Genomic DNA, 22574 nt, shown 5'->3' with positions numbered 1-22574 from the left:
CAGCTTCTATCCCAAATGCATGCCCTACAGCCCTGCCCTGCCTCTGGGAAATGTGCCTGCCCTACAGTCCCATCCAGATGGGAAATGTAGGGGAAATGCAGCCAGCGTCTTGGGACTCACGGTGGCCTGAGCACAGAGTAAGGGGTGATCCTCAAGAATGCCCCCCACCTTGGGGTACCAGGAGGGTGGAAGGGGAGCTTAAAGTGCAAACACAGGCTCCAGGCTGGGAGTTCTGGAATAAATACAACTTGCAAAGGGTTGTATGCAGAACATTCCTACAAGTCAACAATAAAAGACAAACAGCTTAGTAGAATAAATGGTGAAAAATAGAAACAAAATTCACAGAAGGAACCTGAATGCCTAATAAAAATATAAATGGGAGTTCAACCTCACCATGACAAAGGAAATGCATGGGCAATCCAACTTTACACTCAGCATGACTGCACACATTACAGAGTCCATTAAAATGGTGAGGAGCTGAGCAACAAGACCCACTCACAGGAGGGGTACAGAGGATGCCCTGTGACTCCGCAACTCCACTCACAGGAAATGCCTAGGGAATCTCTCACGCTTGAGAATAACTGCTGCATTGTTGTAATATTGAGAAATTGGGACCAACCTAAGTACTCACCAACAGGATGTTGTTAAATAAACTGTGATATCCACTCAATGGAATACCATACCCTACCTGGGGGAGCAGAGGAGGGTGTATGTGGACACAGACAGCTCATGAAGGTAAGGGAGAAAGAAAGAAAAGCAAGTGACAAAGATACTGATTTATACAGTTTACAAATACACGTACAGTGAAAAATGACACCATCAAGCCAGGCACAGTCGTGCACACTTATAGTCCCAGCTACTTGGGAGGCTGAAGCAGGAGGATCACTTGAGCCCAGAGGTTTGAGTCCAGTCTGGGCAACACAGGAAAAACTGTCTCAAAAAAAACTTAAAACGACCATATCATAGAAAATTCTGGAGAGCAGTTATCTTGGGACAGAGATGAAGCAGCTGGCGGGTGAGGGGTGGGGGGGAGGTCACCGGAGTCCTAGCTGTTCTGAAGTTGTGAGTGGGGACAGCAGAGCCTGTTCAGGAGGCTGCTGACTGTCCAGGGCTTTGCAGAGTGCCTGGCTCTGCCAATGGGAGGTTACTAGCAGGAGAGCCTGGGGTGTCGAGGAGTCACCAGGGCCCTGCGCTCAGTTAATGCTCTACTGCTGCTGTCTTATCACTTGACTTTTGGGTGTGGTTGGTGTTGCTTTAAGTTTCTGGGGATAGCAAAAGCTTAAGAAGTGACTCTTGCCATCACATGGCTGACCACCTCTGGGGAGAACACTGGAGAATAGTTTAGAGGTGCCCGAGTTTCCCTCACTGCATAGAGAGAGACTGGTGCCAGGGAAGACAGGCTGGACCTGGTTGTGGCCCCTTGAATGGTGGCAGGGAGACCACAGCACATCGCAGGGCTCTGAGGATGACGTGTATTTGAGGGGGTAGGGTTCTCCAGTAGCAGGTGTTGCATAGAGGAGAATGGTGGGTGCAGAGCTGGGTTAATTTTAGCAGAGGTGTGAAGGTGATTCCTCTCTGAGCTGAAGGTGGAAGCAAATGGGAAAACAGCCTGGCATGAACAGACCAGCCCCGGGGAGGCAGACAGTGTCCACCACTACCAGGTCCACCTGCTTTAGGTATACCTTCCTACCAGGACATGAGAGCCCACGGTGGCTGGGGTCTTGTCATCAGGCACCCTGAATGCCTTCAGGTGGATGGTTTGGATCTCTCCTCACCTGGCTGGTCAGGCCAGGGAGGACAAGCTGTGGACCTAACAGGTGACCACTGTCCAGACAAGGCCTATTCTACCTCCTTGCCTTGCTGTCCCCTCCTCAGGCCTGTTGCCCCTTCCTCTCTAGACCCTCTGCCTGCCAGGTGTGTGAGCCTTTCTGCCTGGATAGCCTCATTGAGACAGCCCTAGACTAACAGTCACCCATATTGAGCCCAAGCCCACCCTGCATGATGCCAAGCTTAGAAATGTCACCCTGGAGTCACAAAATTCCTTCTTTGCATTACCAAGAGGTGGTCACTCAGGGGTGCTGGAATCTTCCCCAGCTTAAGGCTGAGCTCCAGTCTGTAGCCCATTCCGACAGGTACCTGGGTTTCCCTGATGACCCCAAACCCTGTCTCTTCCCTAAGGGTCACTGCCTTGGGATTTGCCTGCAGGCTAGGCACACCTGGTAAATGAGGTCTCCACACACTGGGTCATTAGTGCCCACAAGCAATCACTGGTGAGTTCCTGAACTCTCAGGCTGGAGCTCAGCAGTCTCACTAGGGACCACCACTGGGGTCACAAGATGGCCCTGATCCCCAGTTCTCTGGATCCCCAGTTCCCTGGACCAGAGCAGCTTCCTAAACTCCCTAGTCCAGCAGAGGTGAGGGCTCCCTTTCCCTGCCAGAGGGGCCTCCTCCAAGCCCCACGGTGCCCCAACAACACTCCCTGTCCTCTGGCAGACCCTTACCTGCCTGTGTCTTGCACAAAGTGCACACTGGGAGGCAAGAGCCTGTCTCTACAGTAAGAGGGGCTTGGGGGCAGTGCTCCGCTGGCAGGCAGGCAAGGCAGGCAGGCCGCAGCCCAATGCCTGAGTCAGCAGGCTCCTAACAGCCTGAGTGCCCTCCTCATAGCATGGGGTCAGTGCAGCGGCAATGTCTGGGTTGTTGAGGGTTTTGGTGGGTGATCAATGCTGGAGGATCCTCCCTCTGCCTTCCCCATCCAACACAGATCATCTTCAATGTGCCAGACCTGTGCTGGGCAACAAGGTTGGCTGAGATAGCCTGAGACAGGGTACCTTGATGAACAGTCCACTGGGAATGGGGTCTGCAGTGGCCCTGGATGATTTCAGTATCTGCCACTCACCTTGGTCATGGTGCTACAGAGAATGTGGCATGGCCAGGACTGTACCTGGGGCAGACGGTCTTGCTCTTTGGTTTTGGTTCTGGGGAGGAGGGCAAAGTGACTGGGCTCAGGTGAAGGAGCTGTTGGCTTAAGAGGAGGCTGCTCCAAGAAGCAAGTAGAAGACAAGGAACCACTGGCCTGCAGATGGGGCAGGATCCTGGGCCTGGGCCCCCTGAGTCACCAGCCACATGGCCTTGGGAGTGTTACTTACTCCTGTGATTGTAGCACAATGAGGGGTTAGGCTACAAAGTCCCTGAGGCCCTGACCAGCTCTGGAGAAGAAGGCCTAGGACTGAGAGAGGCAGCAGGGAGGCTGGTCAGGGTCATCTCTCAGGTCCAGGCAGCTTTCCTGCAAGTGTTTCCTAAGCCGCCTTTCTCCAGGGAGAATAGCCTCGGCCCTGCCTGGCAGGAGGTGGGATACACCTGAGTGTTTGACAGTACCCTCATGAACCTGCCTGAGGGTGGCCACATTCCCACACCCCATGTGTGCCTATCTCCATCAGCACTGAGAAGACAGCAAATGCCAGCATGCCAGGGGTTTACCCAGAAAGCCCAGCACATATCCCCAGTGTGTTCTGGCAGACCTGTGCCAGCTGGGTTCAGTGACAGTTGGTCCTGCCATGGGCTCTGGTCTCCTCATCACTCTCTGAGGAGGAAGCAGGAAGTTGTGAGGGGTAGCCGGGCCTGACCTCTCTTCCCTGGCACGATGCTGTCTCCCTGTGCAAAGTGGGGACTTCAGGCATTTGGTGTGGAGGAATGGGTGGTGGATCGAAAACCCCTATCAGGCCCGTCATGCCAAGGAGCCCAGTGATGGGGGGGTTTCTTCCCTCCCTCTGAGGTAAGGCCAGTCTGTTAAACTTTCAGTACTAAAAAATAAAACTGAGTGGGAGGAGGGTGAGGACTGAAAAATTACGTATCAGGTATCATGCTGATTACCTGGGTGACAAAATTATCTGTACACCAAACCCCTATGATCCAATTTACCCATGTAACAAACCTTGAACCTAAAAGTTGGAAAGAAAAAAAAAAGGTAAAATTAACAAATCCATTAGTGTGAGCTGGGTGAGTAGTTTAGTCTGAAATGACAGAATATCCATTTTTCGTCTCTCTGAGATAGTGACCACACTGTCCTCACCAGGACTGGCAGGGGAAGCCCCAGGGCTTTGTGACCCTGTCCCTATGGGGCACCCTCGCATCCAGTGAGCACTCCCCAGGGCAGCAGCCTGGTTTAAATGCCTGTTCCCCAGACCTCGCAGTCAGACAGTAGAGAGGAGCCTCAGGGACATAGCCCAGTCCTTCAGGACCTTGGGCCACATGGGCTGCTTGGCCTCTGACCACCAAGGATGGAGTTTATCAAGGACTGGCCAGGTTCTGTGCTGACAACTTCATGCTTTTCATCCACAAAGTGAGTCATGCTGTCCCTTCCCCAGCTGAGCTGGCTGCCAACAGGCCCAGTGGGGAGCAGATTTGAGGTAGGGGTGAGGTCTGTTCCCCAAGCGTAGTGTTCTGGGCAGTGAGTTCTCTGTGCAGCAGCTGATGCCTCTTGGACACATTTCCACACAAAACACTTCTCAACTGTTCTCCCTCCTGCACTCTTCAGGGGCAAATATGCCTCTCCTTTCTCGCGGGTTATTTCTGGCCCTGGGAGTATGCTAGGCAATTCTAAGGATTGCCTTTGAAACAGTCTTCGTTCAGCCAAGAAGTACTTCTCACACCCCTAGGTCCTGTCCCCAGGGGTGGGCAGGGTCGGGGAAGGCTGGAGATGGGGTGGGCACAGAACAGGGTGGGGCACAGAGAAGGAGAGTCAAAGATCTGACTGAGGAAGAAGCAGGTGGCCAGCCACCTGGGAGACTTCTGTGTCAGACACGGGGTTATGTCCTGTAGGAAGCCCATTGAGAGGGCTCAGCAAAGGTAACAGTAGGTATGCACCTGGAGACCAAGGAGGGCCTTGGAGCCTGGTGGGCAAAGGTGGCCCTTCAGTGAAATCATTCCCAACTCTGCCCTCACCCTAAGCTTTCCGGTAACTACAGAATTCCAGAACCTGTTTGAAAGGATGTAAGATCTATAGCTACATTCTTTTTCTCCCCACTGGTCAAAATCTTACAGGATTTCTAAAGCTGTATTGAGATCTTGCCCAGTGCATTCAGACCAGATGGGAAACAACCCCTAAGAATTCCCCATGCTGGTGTTTGCTGTGTACATTGGCCTGGGACCTCGAGGATAGAATATAACAATAATGACCATGCACAGACAGGACTGTCTCAGCAGCAAATGTCACACACAGACCCAGAACTGCTTAAATACCAATTTATTGCAAACCAACATCAAGGAGCTGGAACAGCTTTGCAGGCTGGACACCTCACTCTCCTGGGGCCCTGGACAAGGGAAATGAGTCACCCCGCTTTCCTCGGACCTCAGCTGGTGGGACTTAGTGGCTGACCAAACTGCTGCTGTTGTGTCTAAAAAGAGAAAACAGGCAGGGTGTGCCAGCTCCGGAGACTGGGCCAGTCCAGGGTGGTGGCTCAGGGCAGAGATCACCCACCAGACAGCGTGGCTCAATGGGAGCAAGGTGCGCAGGGACAGGCTCCACAACCACACCAAGCACTGCAGTGTGGCACCAGGACCAGATGCAAGTGGCTGTTCCTGCCATGGGGCCAATACCCAATACTGCCCCTCAGTCATTCTTCCTGGATATTGGTTTGCCATTTATTAAAGCAGGGCAGGGAGTGGGGAGAAATGCAACGCAGAATATAAAATCAAGCAAAACAAACACTAGTCACCATGGAAGTGAATGACTCTCAAAGTCTCCCAAATAACAAGGTTTAGGGCATCTCACACCACTGCATCACTTCTGGAAGACTACCCACAGGGTGGGGGCTGCAATGGGGACCAACTCGGGAACTACAGAGAAGAGAGGAGACACACACCACAAGACCTCCTTTCATTAGGCAGGAAAGCTCTCGTGGGACAGTGGTGTGCAAATCCTAGGACCTCGATGGGAAGAACTCCAGGAAAAAAATGACAAAGTCCTCAGGATCCCTCATAGATGACAAGAATTCTGCTCCCCAGGGTCGAGATCTCTTTAGAGGGGCTTCACCAGCTCAGTGGCAAATAGACAACAAGACTCTCACATTCCAAAGGGGGCATCTAGGGCCTTTTGCTCTCCTGTGATGATCGGAGCAACATGTTTGGACCCACAGAAGACTTCCCAGGAATGCTTTCTTACAAGGGGTGTCAGCCACCACTGTAAACCAGAAACAAACCACAAACTTACTCTCCAAGAGAGCCCCCACAACCCAAGTATCCACAGAGAGTGTGCAGGGGCGGGGAGCTTCCCCTGACGATAGGCTCTCTTAGCATCTGCGGGCCTTGATTCTTGCTGGCCATGCATGGTGCCAGGGTGCACTGCCCTGTTGTGTGGCTTATCCATGCTCTGAGCTTGACAGACAGGCAAATGGACAGTGCCGGTGGTAGCTGAACCATACTCCCGGCGATGGGTACCCAGAGCCCCTGTGAGTACTTGGAACACGGGCCTGAGGCCCTGTCTCATAATCTCGTCTTCGCACCTTGGCTGGAGTCAGTCAGCAGCCATGGCTCAGGGAATAGGCTTGGGGGTCCTGAGGCAGTGACCAGTCCCTGAAGAACAGGTAAGATCGGGCCATAAGTTCCAAGGAGCACAGTCTGGCACCTGGCACAGAGGATGGGAAGAGGGGAGTCTTCACTCTCTTCTGGTTCAGTTGTGGTGGGACAGTGTGCCTTCACGCCCCATGCAGAAATTCCTCCTCTCCCAGAAGCCCTTCAAGGTCAAAGCTTCTCAGGACTTGTGGCTGTCGTGCTCTGCTGATGAGCTGATGGAAATGCTGTGGTCTCCTCCTGAGGGCACCAGCTCTCCACTCCTGCCCACGCTTTGACATCGTGCACCCAAAGAGGACATCTTATGGGGAGCCAAGCACAGCATGCCATGCGTGGTGGCCGGGCTTGGTTCACTTCAACAAGAACCAAAGCAAGGTCGCCACAGTCAGAGAACAGAATCCCCGCTGCATCTGGACCTGAGCCCAGAACCTAGGCTTTCTCCCAACAACTAGAACGTGCAAACAGGGCTCCAGTCTCCACTGCTCTGACCATGAGGCTGAGGCAGGCAGAGCACATTTATAAGGGGATGAGTAAAAAGACCACATGAATGCTCTCAAAAGAGGTCAAGGGGCAAGGAGTTTCCCAAAGCAGCCCCAGGCACAGCCATTCCTTGCTTGCCCTCATACAAGCACAGAGCTTCACACACTTCAATGACTTCAGCTTCGCCTGAGAGTCCAGCAACAACTCCACATCCCAACCAGAAGACATGCAAGCAGAATAGCGTCAAAACAACAGCAAGCAGAGAGCAGGGGAGGAAAGACATGCTGCCTGCAGTGGCTGGTTGCTGTGGAGACAAAAGCATGTGATCCCAATTTGCTGGGATATCCTCTCCTGCATTTCAAACACCTTCACTCAGTGTCAGCCACAGCGGCCACCACATAGCAGCTGGCCCCGCACCTTCTCTGGAACAGTCTGGAGATACAAGGTCAGGGTGGAAGGCCTGGTTCACCCTTGAAAGAAAGGATGGCTAGGGGTAAACAAGACGAGCAAGTCCCTGGAACGCAGGGAGCCGAGGAGGGCAGCCGAGGATAAGGCTCTGCCTCCCCACCGGCGAGGGTTTCCTTTCCTTCTGGTCATTAAAACTGCACAGCCCCCGGGGAGATGTTGAACATGGCAGGGTCGAATCGCTGGCCTCGGAAGGGAGAACCTTCAGCATCCCACCCCTTCTTCAGCATCTCATGGACTTTCTACAAACAGAAAATAGAGAGATTAAAGGGTATCACAAGGCACTGTGTACTTTCTCCCAGAGCAGACTCTGACTGCAGGCAGAGAGCCTTCCTGCTTCCTCAGGGCTCAGGCACTTGCCTGGCAAGACCGGCTGACCAGAGAACCGTACTACCCTGGAGCAGCCTTCGATCAAGGGAGGTACTGGGTGCCTGCCAATTTCTCTCCAAGACTGTGCTCCACAGACTGAATTTCTAACCCTCCATCTTCTGTACCCAGCAAGCATTGGCTCCTCTTTATGGTTCATCTTGTCCCTTTTCCACCAGGATCTCTGTCCAAATTCCAAACAGCCTGCAACGTCTATGGTCCCACCAGGCACTGATTAAGGCATGAAGAGGGAGTGTCCCAGCCCACCGGGGTTGTAGAGAAGGTGCGTAGAGAAAGTGCTCAAGCCCCACCTGAGTCATGACTAAGGTGTGCAGAGGAGGTACCCTAGCACCCCAGTTATCAGCATCAAGAACCATATCATCAGACAACCCAGGGTTGACCCAGGATGTGGCACGGGGGAAGAAACCTCAGAATGTCCAGTGGTAGACCCATCAGTCAGGAATTCCCCACTGCATCCTTGCAGATGCAGTCAGAGCTGGTTGACTAAGCCCTCGCCAATGTGTGGCCATTCTGGAACTATCTAGCCTCCAAGGATCAGAAGCAAGGCTCAGTGTGTGGCCATGGCAGGGGACATCAAGAAGATTGGACCCTGAGGGAAGCATCTGTACCTAAGCTGGCAGGCCCTCTCTCCTCATAGGGACTCCACATCTGCCCTCCTCTCCTGGCCACCATGAGTACACTGAGGGCTAGGGATGATCTCTCCTTCCTTCTGACCTTCTGACCATAAGAGACAAAAGAGACTGTGTAGGGCCAGTAGTTATTCTACCAATATGATCCACAGTCCCTGTTGCACAAAACCCTGTAGCATAGGCCCAGAAAATGAGGCTGTGGGATTCTCAGCATCAGGGCTTCTCCTTAAATAAAACATAATCTTCCTAACAAGAGAGTTTTCTTTTTCCTGTTTTTATTTTTTACAGATAGGGTCTCACTCTGTTTCCAAGGCTAGAGTGCAGTGTGTGGTCATAGCTCAGAGCAGCTTCAAACTCCTGGGCTCAAGCGATCCTCCCAAACTCAGCCTCCTGAGTACTTAAAACTATGGGTGCAGTCCACCATACCCAGCTTCTTTTTCTTTTTTTAAGACCTAAGTGATGCAACAACAAGCATATCAAAGACAGATACTATATACTAGGGATTAATTGACATTACTATCAATTTCTTACAGACAACTCACATCAGAGACTTTGGAAAGACCATTTTGAGAACAAGTGCTGCAGCTCACATGGAGTGTCTGTGGGTGCAGAGAAGACTACACAAAGCCCCCTCTGCACAGCCCAGAAAGCATGGCCCACACCTCTGCCCACTGGAGGTGTGAGGCTGCACAGCCGCAACCAAACACAAGAATGGATGACTTCAGCAGGCAGCTGCATGAAGCCTCTGAACCTTTCAACAGAATTCCAGCCAGCTGTAGGGCAAATGACAGCTGCGGAGCCCTGCAGCCACCACAGTCTTACCCTGGGAACCCGGGCTGCTGGATGGGGGCGCGATGTAGGATGCCCAGAGTGCAAAGGGCAGATTAGTAGACTTGATCTTACAATAGAGGGAGCCTAGGGTGCCAAGATCAGCACTCAGATCTTTCCTGAGGCAAAAGTAGAGAGCAGGCATTCCTGTGTGTCACCAAATTCACTCTATGACCAGAGACCATGCCAATGCTATCTGCCTATGAGATGTCACAATTACTAACTGTTAGGGTGAATCCTACCAGGCTGAAGAGATCCTAGACACAGACACATCTGAGCGCAGACAGAGCAATGGCACCTGTACATTCCACATTCTCTTTCTAGATGGGGGAATCCTGCTCAAAAAAAATTAGGGAAAAGATGAAGGGTTTTTAATTTGTTGACTTTGGAAAAAGGTTAGTGACACCAAAGAATTTAAAACAATAAAAGTATTGTCATTTCAAAATAAAATTGCTTCAAAATACACAGCATCTGTGGCATTAGAAGCACAATTTGAAATCTTGGCAAATTTAGAAAACTCTGAGTTCACACCATAAATGGGCATCAATGCCAGAGCATGCTGGTAACTGTGACTATGCCGACGTGAACGGCAGATGGAGGCTGACAGGAGAACCTGGCCCGTTTTCCATTCTCTCTCCTTAGCGAAGCCTGGTGATCCCAGTGAAGCAACTCCGGCCCCCTAACTCTCACAATAGTCTCTCTGCCTGTGAGGTATCCCTGAGGACACCTGAATAAAATGTGGCTAACCTGCTACATGAGGCCACATGAGGGCACATACCTACCTTCTAGGTCTGTTTCCTCATTTGATTTTTTAAAAAAAGGCTACAGTCACTGAGGACATTTTACATGAAATCTCTGCGTGTTGCAAGCCTCCATATTCTGCAGACCCTGCCCCAGACACTGTCATGCCCAGGAAGGAGTTGAGACTTTAGCATCAGCACCAGGCAGGTGCTTGGACACACACAATGAACGACCATAGCCCTGAGAAGTCAGTTCATTACTGTTTATAGCTGTCGCCTGAGAGCTGGAGGCTCCCTGGCTGTTGAGGAGGTCAATCTCAGGAAGAGGGTCACTCTGGGACCTACCCCCCCGCCACCAGCCCTGGGCTCCTGCATGTCGCTGAAGATCTCCCAGGGCACTTTACTCTGGGGAGGGACACACATCCTCTCAAGGGTCAGGATGCTGCCCCATGGCAAGTCTACAGCAGAACAGATTTAGATTCAACACACAGAGCTCTTTCCACTGGACCACAGCATCTTCAAGGTTCTTTGAATCCTTCCTAACTGGGTCGCTGCCCAGTCTACGGGCTCCCCCTTGCTAGGTCACAAGAAGCTGTTTGCAGGCACGGGGACTTTCTGTTCCACACCGGGCTGTGCAGTGCCCTAGGGGCCAAAAAAAACAGCTTGCCAAGAGGACACCAACAGGATGACCCCAATGAATTGCCCTCAGAGCAGAGCAGTAGGGCATGAAGGAGATGCCAGTTGCACCCTGTGATGCTGCATGTGTGCAAGCATATATGTGCATGGTGCATAGTGCTGCCATCTTTCACCCCTTGAGGTTGGCCTGTCCCAGACTGACAGTGAGGATCCAGGTAGGGGTTTGAGGTCCAGAACTGCCTGGAAGTTGCCTCAGCTTACCTGGAATGAACAGACCTCCCCATTCCTGGTCCTGGGCAGTGGGCTTGGCAACAAGCCATCAAAATAAGGAGGCCTTAGGCCTCCAGAAATGGAGAGACAAGAGCAGCTACTTCCTGGGGAGGATTATCAATGAGACTGCAAAGCAGGACTGAAATACTCTTTGGAGAAGGTAATGGCTGGAATCCTAGCACCACAAAGGCAGATCTGTGTCTGTCTTCCTCACCGACGTGCCCCAATAGGGGTGTGAGACTATGCAATGTTACAAGGTTTTGGCACAGAACATAAAGGATGGGAGAAAAAGACTGAGAGGAAGGTCAAGGAGAGGGAAGGATATAAGGGAAAGAAAAGGGAAACAGCAAGAAAGGAGGGAAGGGGAGGGGCAAGGATGTAGAGAAGAAGAAGAAAAGGTTGGTGGAGCCCCTGACACCTCCACGCGTGTCCGTGGCACTACTGGCAACTCCAATAATGAGCAGGTATTAATGCTATTTTGTTTTTGAATATAAGGTTCTGTAAGAGATACAATCACAGGAAACATGAGGGCTTACAGATAAAAACAGCCAGAGCATCCTAGCTTCTCCCATGCCTCAACAGCTAAAGTCTACAGAAAACTGGCCAGGCGTGGTGGCTCATGCCTGTAATACCAGCACTTTGGGAGGCTAAAGCAGGTGGATCATCTGAGGTCAGGAGTTCGAGACCAGCCTGGCCAACACGGTGAAATCCCGTCTCTACTAAAAATACAAAAATTAGCTGGGCATAGTGGTGTGTGCCTGTAGTCCCAGTTACTCAGGAGGCTGAGGCAGGAGAACCGCTTGAACCTGGGAGGCAGAGGTTTCAGTGAGCTGAGATCACACCACTGCATTCTAGCCTGGGTGACAGAGAGAGGCTCTGTCTCAAAAAATTAAAAAAAAAAAATAAATAAAGTCTACAAAAACTTCATCAAGGCTTTGAAAAACGCACAAATGCCATTCAAACTACAATAATTTTTATCATCTCTCTGTAACAAAGACTCAGTGTCAGTGTCTGGGGAAGATGTGAGAAACCACTTGACCTTAGACCCTCCATCCTGTGGCACAAAAAGACACTTCTAAGGGGCACGTGGTAAGACTGCCTTCTTACCTGCCTAGGACAAAAGGCATCTGGGTTCATGTTCTCCAGTCGAAACAGACTCTTTCTCCCAAAGGTCAACTCATGAATAGATCTCAGCCCTTTTGTGGACCCAGTGCTGAATATGGGCACAGAGTGGGCAGACCCTCACATACCCCACCCCCAAACACTACCATGAGAAGCCCTACCCATAGGGCAAAGGTTCAAAGGCTGGCCTTTCATCTAGTGGCCACAGGCAAATGCAGCATAACTGGAATGAGCCATAACCAGGCAGGTCTGGCTGTCTAAGCACCTGAGCTGAGCTCAGCTGAGCACATGCTGCAATACTACCTGAGGCTTCAAACTCTGCATGGACACGGGCCAAGCAAAGATGTCCTTTAAGCTTGCCATGCCCCGGGTGGAAAAAGGGGCCAAACCTAGAGGAACATTCTCTTCCATAGAGACAACGGCCAGGGTGGACAGGGCTGCGAGGACAGACAGGTGTGAAATCAGATCAGAGATCAAACCCCATCCCTGCTGCTTAAGCTACTGAGTCACAACCTCAGAAATTCAATTTCTCTATTGTGGGGGAAAAAAAACAAAAACAAAAAACAAAAAACAAACAAACTGTATTTTCAGGGGTACTGTACAGCCAGTCAACCCCACCTTAACTGTGTGTACTAAGTGCTCAGGACATGCCCCTGGTGTGGCAGGGCCAGGTGAAGAGAACATGCTGACACTCCTCTCCGCAGGCTCCTTCACCTCATAAGAGCAGGATGCACTTGTCTGTGAAAACAGGCAAGAATGGACGACACACAGCAACAGGGCTTGCAGAACCACCTACGATGTATTAATACGTGTACCTTAGTCTTAGTCTTGCCTGTACCGGAAGGCAAGACTAAGACAATCCAGATACACCACAAGGTAAGTTTCCAACAAGAGACAAAATGAGAAGAAAATATCAATCAGCGATCTTCAGGGGGAGGAGGTGGTCCGTGTTTACAGAACAAAAATAAGGAGACTGTGCCCAGCAGATGACCCCTCCCCACTGACTCAAGGCTGCACTGGGTCCGCATGCCCTGCTGTACTGCGGCCCAAACCCACGTGCTGGGTATATGGGACACGGGAGGTTAAAAATAATCTGAGGAAAGCAACCCTTCTTTCCCTAAATAGCTACTCTTGGGGTTATTAAAATAGGAAGAAAGAATGTATACATCTAATTAATCATTCTCTTTGGCCATGAGCAAACTCTACACTGGGCACTACGCTGGTCGGACAGGAAGCTTTCTCTTCCTCCTCCCTAACCCACTGCTGACATCACAGAGTCTTCACATGCTGGCCTCCAACATCCAGAAACTGGCTCTGCAGCCTGGCTCCCTCCCCTCCTCTACCAAAGGTCCCACCAAGCGACTCTTCATGGGAAGATATGTGCAGATGAGGCACAAACAAAAGCCATCAACACACTTGATGTTACCAGGCTCTGGTGCAGGCAGGGCACATCTCATGACACCCTTAGAGGTCCTGTTATCTGGGCTCTCAGCCCGGATATTAGAACACAGCTGAAAGACCGGAGTGCACCTGTGAGGCAGTGACTGGGGACAAGAGCAGGTAAGACAGGTTCCTTGCTAGGCTAGGACATGGCACGAAGCTGGTCCACACAACCTTCTTCCCCACCGTCATCACCAACCCCTCTGCCACTATCGGCCTTGTCACCAGCACAAGGGCCTAAAGGGTGGGCTCTCCAGGACTGCAGTGCTTGTACCAGCTCATGGCTCTGTGGCTTTCCCTGCAGCTTCTGGTGGTAGTCAAAGGTAAGCCTGTCCAGCACTGCCTGTTCTTCCTCGTCCACGGTGGCCATGGAGCGCTCCTTGTTGATCTTGTCAATGTCGATGGGCTCTTCTCCCTCCAGGATGGCGTTCCACCAATACTCGCCCACCTTGCTCAGGTTCACCTGGGAACAAGCAGGACAGAGACCTGAGTCAGAGACCTGAGACAGGTGTCCAGGGCTGGGGACAGAGCAGAGCCCACTGAGGGATGGGTGTCCAGGATAAGCTCAGGACCAACTACACAAAGGGAGGTGACAGACAAGAGGGGGTGCCAGAACCCAAGGCAGGACCCTCTGCACCTGGGAATGCATTTGCTGCCTGTGCTAACAACATATCCCAGGGAAGAGCTAGGAGGCACATACCTGAGGGGACTGACATTCTGGAAGATGCCTTTGTCCTTCTTCAGCAGGTCCTGGATACTCAGGACAGTGCCCGTTCCATGTGCTCACCTTGCCTACTCTCATCAAGAAAGGCTGTTTTCCAAGACCCCTAACACCCCCCACACCAGGACCTCTCCTGGGCCAGCCCAGCCTGCCCCTACGCTTGCCATGGAAGGCTCTGCTTAGCTCTTACCAACCAACTACCTCTCCAGTGATCTCTCTTGCTTCCAAGAGCAACACCCAGCATTCTGCTATCTTGGGGGTAAGCTGGGACCTGTGAGACTTAGGGCTCAGCCTAATGTATGACAGAATCTCCTGGGGAGTCCTCACCCCATGACAGAGCACCATGCCCTGTCCCTACTTCTTCCTCACTGGGGCCAAGCTTGCTGTATGAGGGGGTCCTCCAGCCCCATTCCCTAAAGTTCTCTGATGGCTTGGGAAGGAGAAATGACCATCAAGAACCAACCCCAAAAGTGGTCCCGGCCTCCTTGGGCACCTCTGTGGGGATGGCACAGACACCCCTTGGTCAAAGGAAGCAGCACCCAGCACTTACGATCCAGCCCTCAGTGTTGGGGTCTGTGAGACTCATGTCATTACCGTAAAAACTTAAAGACAACTAGAACTGCAGTATGAGAGCAAACGTGAGGGGTGCTGTATGTACCTAGGTGACTCTGGCTGCTTGGCCTGTCCCAGGGACACAGAGGAGGGCCCTGGCCACACCATGCCCCGTTATCAGCGGTTATGGGGACACAGAAAACAAGAAAACTGGCTGCATCTGCTGTGGTCAGTGGCTGGGCTCAAAATTCTTACCAGAGTGGCCAAGAAGCAACAGAGTGGGTTTGTCTACTTTGCCCTAGATGAGCACTGCACTTTTTCATCAGAAATACTTGATCTGTGTTTAGATTTCATAATATTTACAATTGAAAGAATACATTCACATGCCCAAGTGTGATGGGACTCTCTGATGGGATTAAACCACTAAGGTGCTCACAGAAAGGGAGAAAAGGTAGCAAAGGGCCGTCAAGTGAGAGCAGCTCTCATCTATGGAGGTGCAGCCACCAGGACACTTATTGACCGGGTGGGCAAAACCTACCAAGCCACACTCAGGGTAACTGTGACACTCAAGAGGTCACAGTGAGTCCACAGGACACCATGTCCCCCCAAGAGGGAGCACTGGAGACTCACCAGCATACACGGGCTTGAGAGAGCAGTGTCCTAACACTGCACCTTCCACCTTCCCACCTCCAAGCCCCGGCTGCCAAAACCTACCCACACCACAGAAGGTACTCAGCACCAGACTCTGCAGAGCCCAGGGATCAAGTCCGAGAATGTGCTCTACTAATGAAGAGGGTGGGCACTGCTGTGGTGCGGGAGAGCACACAATGGAGATTTTCCAGAACTGGGAAGAGCAAGACAAAAACCTGCAATCATGACCTGAAGACAGCATCCCAGAAATCTTGTCTGACATTCCCAGAGCAGATAGGGGGAGTGGTGAACAGGGGGAGTGGGTGGCTCCCCTACACGCCAGCTCTACCCAGTAAATGACGCTGCTCTGCCAGTGTCAATTTAAATTTGGGATGAATCTTCCATTTCCAGACACTCTGCTAAGCTGGTTTGTCGCTGACTTTACAGTTTGTGTGACGGGGACCTGACTCACCCTCAGAGACCCCAACACTATGAACTCTACCTCGTCTTTACCAAGCTGATGCAATGAAAACCTTCCAAGAGGGAAATGCATTGTTTTCTCTATTCCAAGGAAGACTTCAGAGGAACTTGCAGAACTGTAAGTCTCTGGAAAGAAGAGATCCTTTACGAATTTTTTAACTTCACCAGTAGTTATTACTGTGATCGATGTAACTTATTTTATTAGCGTTCAAAAGTCCCGTAAAATACATACCATTACCATTTACCATACATATCATTTTTTGTATTTAAAAATGAGGACAAACCCTTGGAAGTAAGGGCCTTTTCCAGATTGCCCAGCATGAAGAGGCAAAGCAGAGCTACACTGGGGCTGACAGCCCACCACCAGCACTATGTGGGCAGGGGGTCAGCCTACACACCATCCAGGGTATGGTGCTGGTGCTCTCAGGCCTTTCAGCACTCCACAGACCCCAACACAGGGTTTCACCGGCCAGGTCCAAACACACACCCAGAGTGGAGGGCTCCTGGGCACAGTGGGAGATGGACCTGAAGACAATGAGCCACCTGCCCAACAGGAAGGAGGGGAACATCCTCAAATCTTCTGTGTCCACAAGTGTACTTTGGACACAGAAGTACACTTGAACCCAACAAAAATTAAGATGAGCACTGCACTTTTTCATCAGAAATACTTGATCTGTGTTTAGATTTCATAATATTTACAATTGAAAGGGTATATCCCAAGTTGTTTCAAAAATATTCAAGGTTTTCCAGTAACTAAATCAAGTAGGTTTTAAATTTAAGTTAATTAAAATAAACTAATTCAGTTCTTCAGTCACGTGAGCCACCTGTCAAGTGTTTACTCAGCTGCCACATGTGGCTAGCAGCTACTATGCTGGGCAGTGCAGCTCTCCAAGGGGGCCATCCTCACTCACAGACGTCACGCATGTGCATCAGTGAGGTATTTTAGGAGGAGATGTGAGCCGACTTTATATTGAACAATTTTTAATGGAGGCAAAATCCACTTAACACAAAACTTACCATTCAAAAGTGAACTCAATGGCATGTAGTATATCCACAATGGTGCACAACCATCACCTTTATCTAGTTTCAAAACACTTTCATTACCTCACAAAGAAGCCCTGTGCCAATTATCAGTCACTCCCCATTTGCTCTAACCCTTCCTCTAAATTGTTCCCTCAACCCCACCAAGCCACTGGCAACTACTAATGATTCTGCCTCTACAGATTTGCCTGTTTTGGACATTTCACGCAAATGGAATAATACAGTTTTCTGTTTGTTTTTGTCTGGCTTATTTCACTTGGCATAATGTCCTCCTTAATGTTCATCTATGTTGCAGCATGAATCAGAACTTCATTCCTTTTTAAGGCTGAATAATATTCCACTGTATGGATAAACCACATTTTGTTTATCTATTCATCAACTGATGGACATTTCAGGTGCCCCCACTTTTTGGCTGTTGTGAATAATGCTGCTATGAACACTGATGTACATATATCTGTTTGAGTCCCTGTTTCCAATTCTTCTGCATATTTACCCAGAAGTGCTGGGTCATATGGTAATTCTACAGTTAACTTTTTGAGGAACTACCATACTATTTTCCAAAGCAGCTGCACCACTTCACATTCCCACCAGTGGCATACAATGGCTCCAGTTTCTCCATACCCTCACCAACACTTGTTATCTTCTGTTTTTTTTGTTTTGTTTTGTTTTGTTTGTGTGTGTGTGTGTGTGTGTGTGTGTGTTTGTGTTTTTAATTACAGCCATCCCACAGGTGTGGCTAGCACCACTGGTCCTTTGTCCTGACCGTATACACACAGGCCTGCCTCCTCTGCCTTCCAGACCTGCTCCAGTCAAGTTTCCACCTGTCATCACTGTAAGCAAGTGGGCTGACCTCCATGCTGGGGCAGCAAACAGGACCTGAGGTGTTTTCTATAAAGGTTCTTGTAAACGCTCTGGAAGACCAAGGTCTCAGTTGCAAAATTTTAGTTAAGTATTTACTTAGTACCCTTAGAATATCTTCTATTTTCTAAGGATGAGCATATTAGTAAAAACAATATGAACAATATTATTAACATGATAATTATTCTAAACAAGGGCATTCTAACATCGTTCTTGACTTGCCGGGAGTCCCTCTCCACACTGTTCCTTTACAGAATCTCTCACTCTGAGCTGCAGATCCCCATTCCTTTCTCCTTCCCAAACTCCAGACCTTTTTTTGAATGGCCCACGCCTCTTAAGTCATTGAGCTGACAAGCTTCTTTATGCTCTGAACATTCTCATGTTCTATAAACTGGTTTAATGTGTAAATGTTTCTGCTGTCACTGTCCACATTTAACTACTTTCGTTAGAGTAATGCTTCTGGGAGGCCTCAGATATGACTTCTGGTAGTTAACCTTCAAAACCACTGAATGGTACAGAGCATACAAGTCTTGCAGGGCTGTCTTCTGACACCCAGTGCTAGATGCAGTTCTAGGAGGACGTGGGTACAATGTTCCTAGGATGGAGTTCAAAGGCCTCTATCTAAAAATAACCTCTGATAAAGTAGTCTGACGGTTTTACACTTTTGTTTTTTTCTGTGAATATTTTATTTTTTTAAAGTCAAGTTTGTGGAGGTATAGTATGCACATAGTAAAAATCACTCTTTTGAGGTCACATCTCCATGAGCTGCTGCTACAATCAACCCACATCCCAGCAGCCCCATTCCCCTTCTCAGCAGTCCTCTCAGCCCGATGCTCGTTCTGCCATCCAGCATGTCCGTGTCCAGAATGTCACATGTGTGGAATCACACAGTGTGCATCCCTATATCTGCTGCCTCCTTTGAGTGTGGGGACTCTGACGCTCAGCCACACTGTGCTTCACGGCACAGGCAGACCACACACTTGTTTGTGGACATGTGGGCATTTCCAGTGTTTTGCAATCAGGTAGAGAGCTGCTGTAGAGATCTGCCTGCTTTCTATTCTCCTTGGTAAGCAGCCAGGAATGCATGTGTTGGGTCACGTGATGTCAGCTACTGTCCAGACTGACCACTCCACTGCACCCCTACCAGTAGCACAGAAGAGCACCAGGTGCCCCGTCTCATTTAGCGCTTGGTGCTGTCTGCCTTCTTAGCAGCTCTTCTAAGAGGTGTCTAGGGGTATCTCATCATGGTTTTGCTTTGCATTCCCCTAATGACTCATGACGTTGAGCTTCTCATGTGCTTATTAGCCTTCTCATTTTTTTTAACATTTTATTTGGAAAGAATTTTAAGCTTAAAGTTACTAGAATAAGACAAGTACAAAGACACCCATACAAGTGTTTAGTAGCTGTGTGGTCTCACTCTGTATGTATGCTGTATGTATAATATATAATAACATAATATTTTCTCTGAACCATTTTAAGAATAGGTTGCATTCATCTTGGCCCTTTGTCCTGAGTTATTTCCTAAGGATAAGGAAATAACTTATGATGATTTACGGAACAGGGTCCAGTCCAGAGTCCCTCCTGCATCTTGAGGGTCCTGTCCTCTTTAATCTGGGACATTTCCACAGCCTTTTTCCTCCCCTGACATCTCCTGATTAACTCATGTGTGCACACCCAGCTGGACACACACATGTTCCACCTGCAGGCACACAACATCCACAGCCCTCAGTGGGTGGGTCGTTCACTCAGGTTACCTGGCCAAAGGGAGGTCTGACTTCTCCACTGTAGTTATTGACTTGCAAACTCTCCTCTCCAGAACCCCTGCATCCCTGCTCCACCCTGCCCCGCGTAGTATCTGCTGGTCCCATCTCTCCCACGAAGGCTGGGAAATGCTGACTTTCTTGCCCTAGTCCCTCCACACTGACTGGTGGCTTATGCTTCTTACTGAAGCAAGCACCTTCTCTTCTGCAATGAAGTTACCTATCTATTGCTGTCAGTACTGACCCCTGGATTCCTGGCCTCTCTGGTTTCTCAATGGCTTATAACTCATTACCATGCTTAATTATGTTGGTGTGAAACGATCCCAGACAAGCTTGGTGGAGGTTGCTTGACTTTGATGGTGCTCCATCATTTCCCTGGCACGTTCTCATTTTCCAGCGTAACAAAACGCTCCAGGTTCCTCTTTTATCTACCCAGTCCCAGACCTCTAATCAGTCCATTTCTCTGAGGGACCCCAGACTGCAGGCTGAACAGTGTTCCCAAAATGTCCTCACAGAAACTTCCACCTCAACATGAATAAACTTACCTCAGCATCCCCCAATCTGCGCTGATGACTCACCAGCATTTATATCCCTTTCCTTCCTTAGTAACGGAACCTCATTTCTATTCAGGGAAGCAATGTGCCCAGCGAGGACGACTTTACTCCTCACAGCTGCCCGCGTGATCGAGACTGGGCCAATGAGACTTATGGGAATGCTGTGGGACGTTCCTTCCGGGAAGGCACCTCGGAACGAGAGCAGATAACGGGGTGAGACGACAGCGTGGCAGAGGTCCAGGGCACCTGCTCAGCACCTGCTGCTGGGGGAATGTGGGCCACACTGGAGCAGATTCGGCTTCTCAGGACACTCCACAAGTCAGCACTGTTATGGGCAATCTCCTGATTTTCAATGCTGTCAAATATTTTTTTAAGTTTGAAAATTAGAAACAAAATTAAAACACTGTATAGGCCAGATAGGATCCAGCTGTGGTCTGAGTGTGGCTGGAAGGCCCACATATTCCAGGGATGGGGCCGACAAAGCAATGCCGAGCTGCGTTCCCTTCCTCTCCTCCAACCCCATGAAACAAGGGTGCCCAGCACTCTGTCCATGGTGCCACCAACAGGCACCATTAGCCGGCTCTGCTCAGTACATTCCTTCCACTCACACTGGAACAGGTTTCCTTGGGCTAAATTTCGTAAGCCTCAGCTTCTGCTAAATCCGTAAGCTTCAGCTCTTCCCTACTGGAACTGATGAAGGATTCCGATTTCCCCTGAAAAACACTGAGGGCTCTCCCTAGAGACATCACTTGCACTGAAGGCTTAAGGGCTCATATTACATTCACATGCTAATTTCCAGGCTCTGGGCTCTTGCCAAAATGCTAAGGTAATTTAATCTGTAGTTCCCACTCTGAATTTATGAAGAAGTATGTTAAGTAATCCATGGGATGGCCTCAATGAGCCAGGAAAGGTTGTGGGGACTCAGGAAAGTGGCTCGCCAATGAGGACAAGTAGACAATAAACCACCCATCTTCGTTTCATCCTCACAATTGTTCTAAGAAGTGACAATGGAATATCTGGGTAAACTAGCAAAGATAAGTGAAGATGAAAAGCCCACTGTTGGTGGGGATGTGGGGATACAGGGCTAATGTCATCGGCGACACTCCAGAAACAACTCATCCACCAGGGAGAACCACAGCAACAGCTCAGAGGCTGCAATTACACTAGAATTCCACTTTTGAGAAATAATCTAAATTGGGGGGAGGAGGTGGATACAGCTTGCACAAAAACACTCACAGGGTTCAAAAATCATAAACAAATATATTACGATGAGTTTTAAAGCCTGAGCTTCAAGGTCTAACTCCTCAAAGAATACTCCAGAGCAATTTCACTGATTTTAAATGACTTGTGTGTGCACCACGTCAATACACGAAGAAGTGTATATGGAACAGCATTCACCTCACATATAGCTACAACGACCATCTCAAGCACAGCCATGTCCAAGAGCCCACGCAGCAGAGCAGCCACCCACGGCAGCATGGAGGACAGCCTGTCAGCTCCCCCGACTGCAGGAAGAAAGGAGGACGGTGCGCATGCCAACTGCCTAGCTTTGGGGACTGAACGAGCTATCGGAAAAAAGAGCTGGTGCCGTTGCCACGGCTGATTTTACATCTTTGTAACCAAGAAAGGAGCTTGCCTGAGTCAAGAAGTCTCATTTAACATTCTGAAGTGTGGGAGGGAGGGAGGGAGGCAAGAACTGTCATACGGTTTTAGCAGCCACCCCTGCCTGCCCTGGCTGGCTGATGTGGGATCCACGGCACAGGGAGGAGCAGGTTATGTGGAAGGCAGCTGGGAAGCGAAGGCCATGTCTGCACTGGGCTGCCGGGAGGTCAGAAGGTCAGAATCTCTAACCAAGGAGCTGGGGGTGGTGGCAGCAGCGCAGCTCTGGACGCCATCCCTTTGCATCCTTCTCATCTCATGTGGCCTCACAGCAGTGCTGTGATGGGAGACCTGCACTGGTGTCTGGGGCTGCCCTAATGGGGAACAACAGACCAGGCGACTTAAGGCAATACAAATTTATTATCTCCCAGCCCCATGGGCCAGAACTCTGAAATCCAGCTGTCAGTAGGGCCATGCTCCTGCAGAGACTCTAGGGGAGGATCCTTCCTGCCATTTCCAGCTTCTGGTGGCTCCAGGTGTTCCTGGGCTTGGTGGTTATATCATTCGTCTCTGCCCTATCTTCTCATGGCCTTCTCTGTGCCTATCTCTGTCTTCTCCTGTTTCTTATAAAGACAGGTGTCACTGGATAATCCAGGATGATTCCATCTTGAGAGATCCTTAATCATATCTACAAAGACCCTTTTCCCAAATAAGGCCACATTCACAGGACATCTCCAACCCTTTAGAGTAAAGCCCTCAACTCACTTTCTTTAGCCATCCCCAGTGCCTGCACAGGGTTGGGTACTTAATGATAA

At 50.0% G+C, this 22574-nt stretch overlaps 2 protein-coding genes across 3 annotated transcripts in view; one reads left to right on the top strand and one right to left on the bottom strand.

Annotated features, from left to right (window-relative positions):
• OGDH (oxoglutarate dehydrogenase) overlaps positions 1 to 22574 on the top strand; it is a 486510-nt gene that overhangs the window by 149863 nt on the left and 314073 nt on the right. The gene's annotated exons all lie outside the window — the stretch shown is intronic.
• Positions 1216 to 22574, bottom strand: part of NUDCD3 (NudC domain containing 3) — a 110737-nt gene continuing 89378 nt past the window's right edge. The window contains exons 5-6 of one of the 2 annotated variants that reach the window (XM_032758185.2): positions 13839 to 14027; positions 1216 to 7754 (exon numbers count right to left, since the gene is read on the bottom strand). In XM_032758185.2, coding sequence (XP_032614076.1) covers positions 7644 to 7754; positions 13839 to 14027 — 300 coding nt within the window. In that variant the 3' untranslated portion in view covers positions 1216 to 7643. The other variant, XM_058445243.1, reaches the window with a different exon arrangement.

Source organism: Hylobates moloch, unplaced genomic scaffold, assembly GCF_009828535.3.
Source record: "Hylobates moloch isolate HMO894 unplaced genomic scaffold, HMol_V3 SCAFFOLD_1, whole genome shotgun sequence".
Lineage (NCBI taxonomy): Eukaryota > Metazoa > Chordata > Mammalia > Primates > Hylobatidae > Hylobates > Hylobates moloch.
This window is presented reverse-complemented; position numbering and strand designations above follow the sequence as displayed.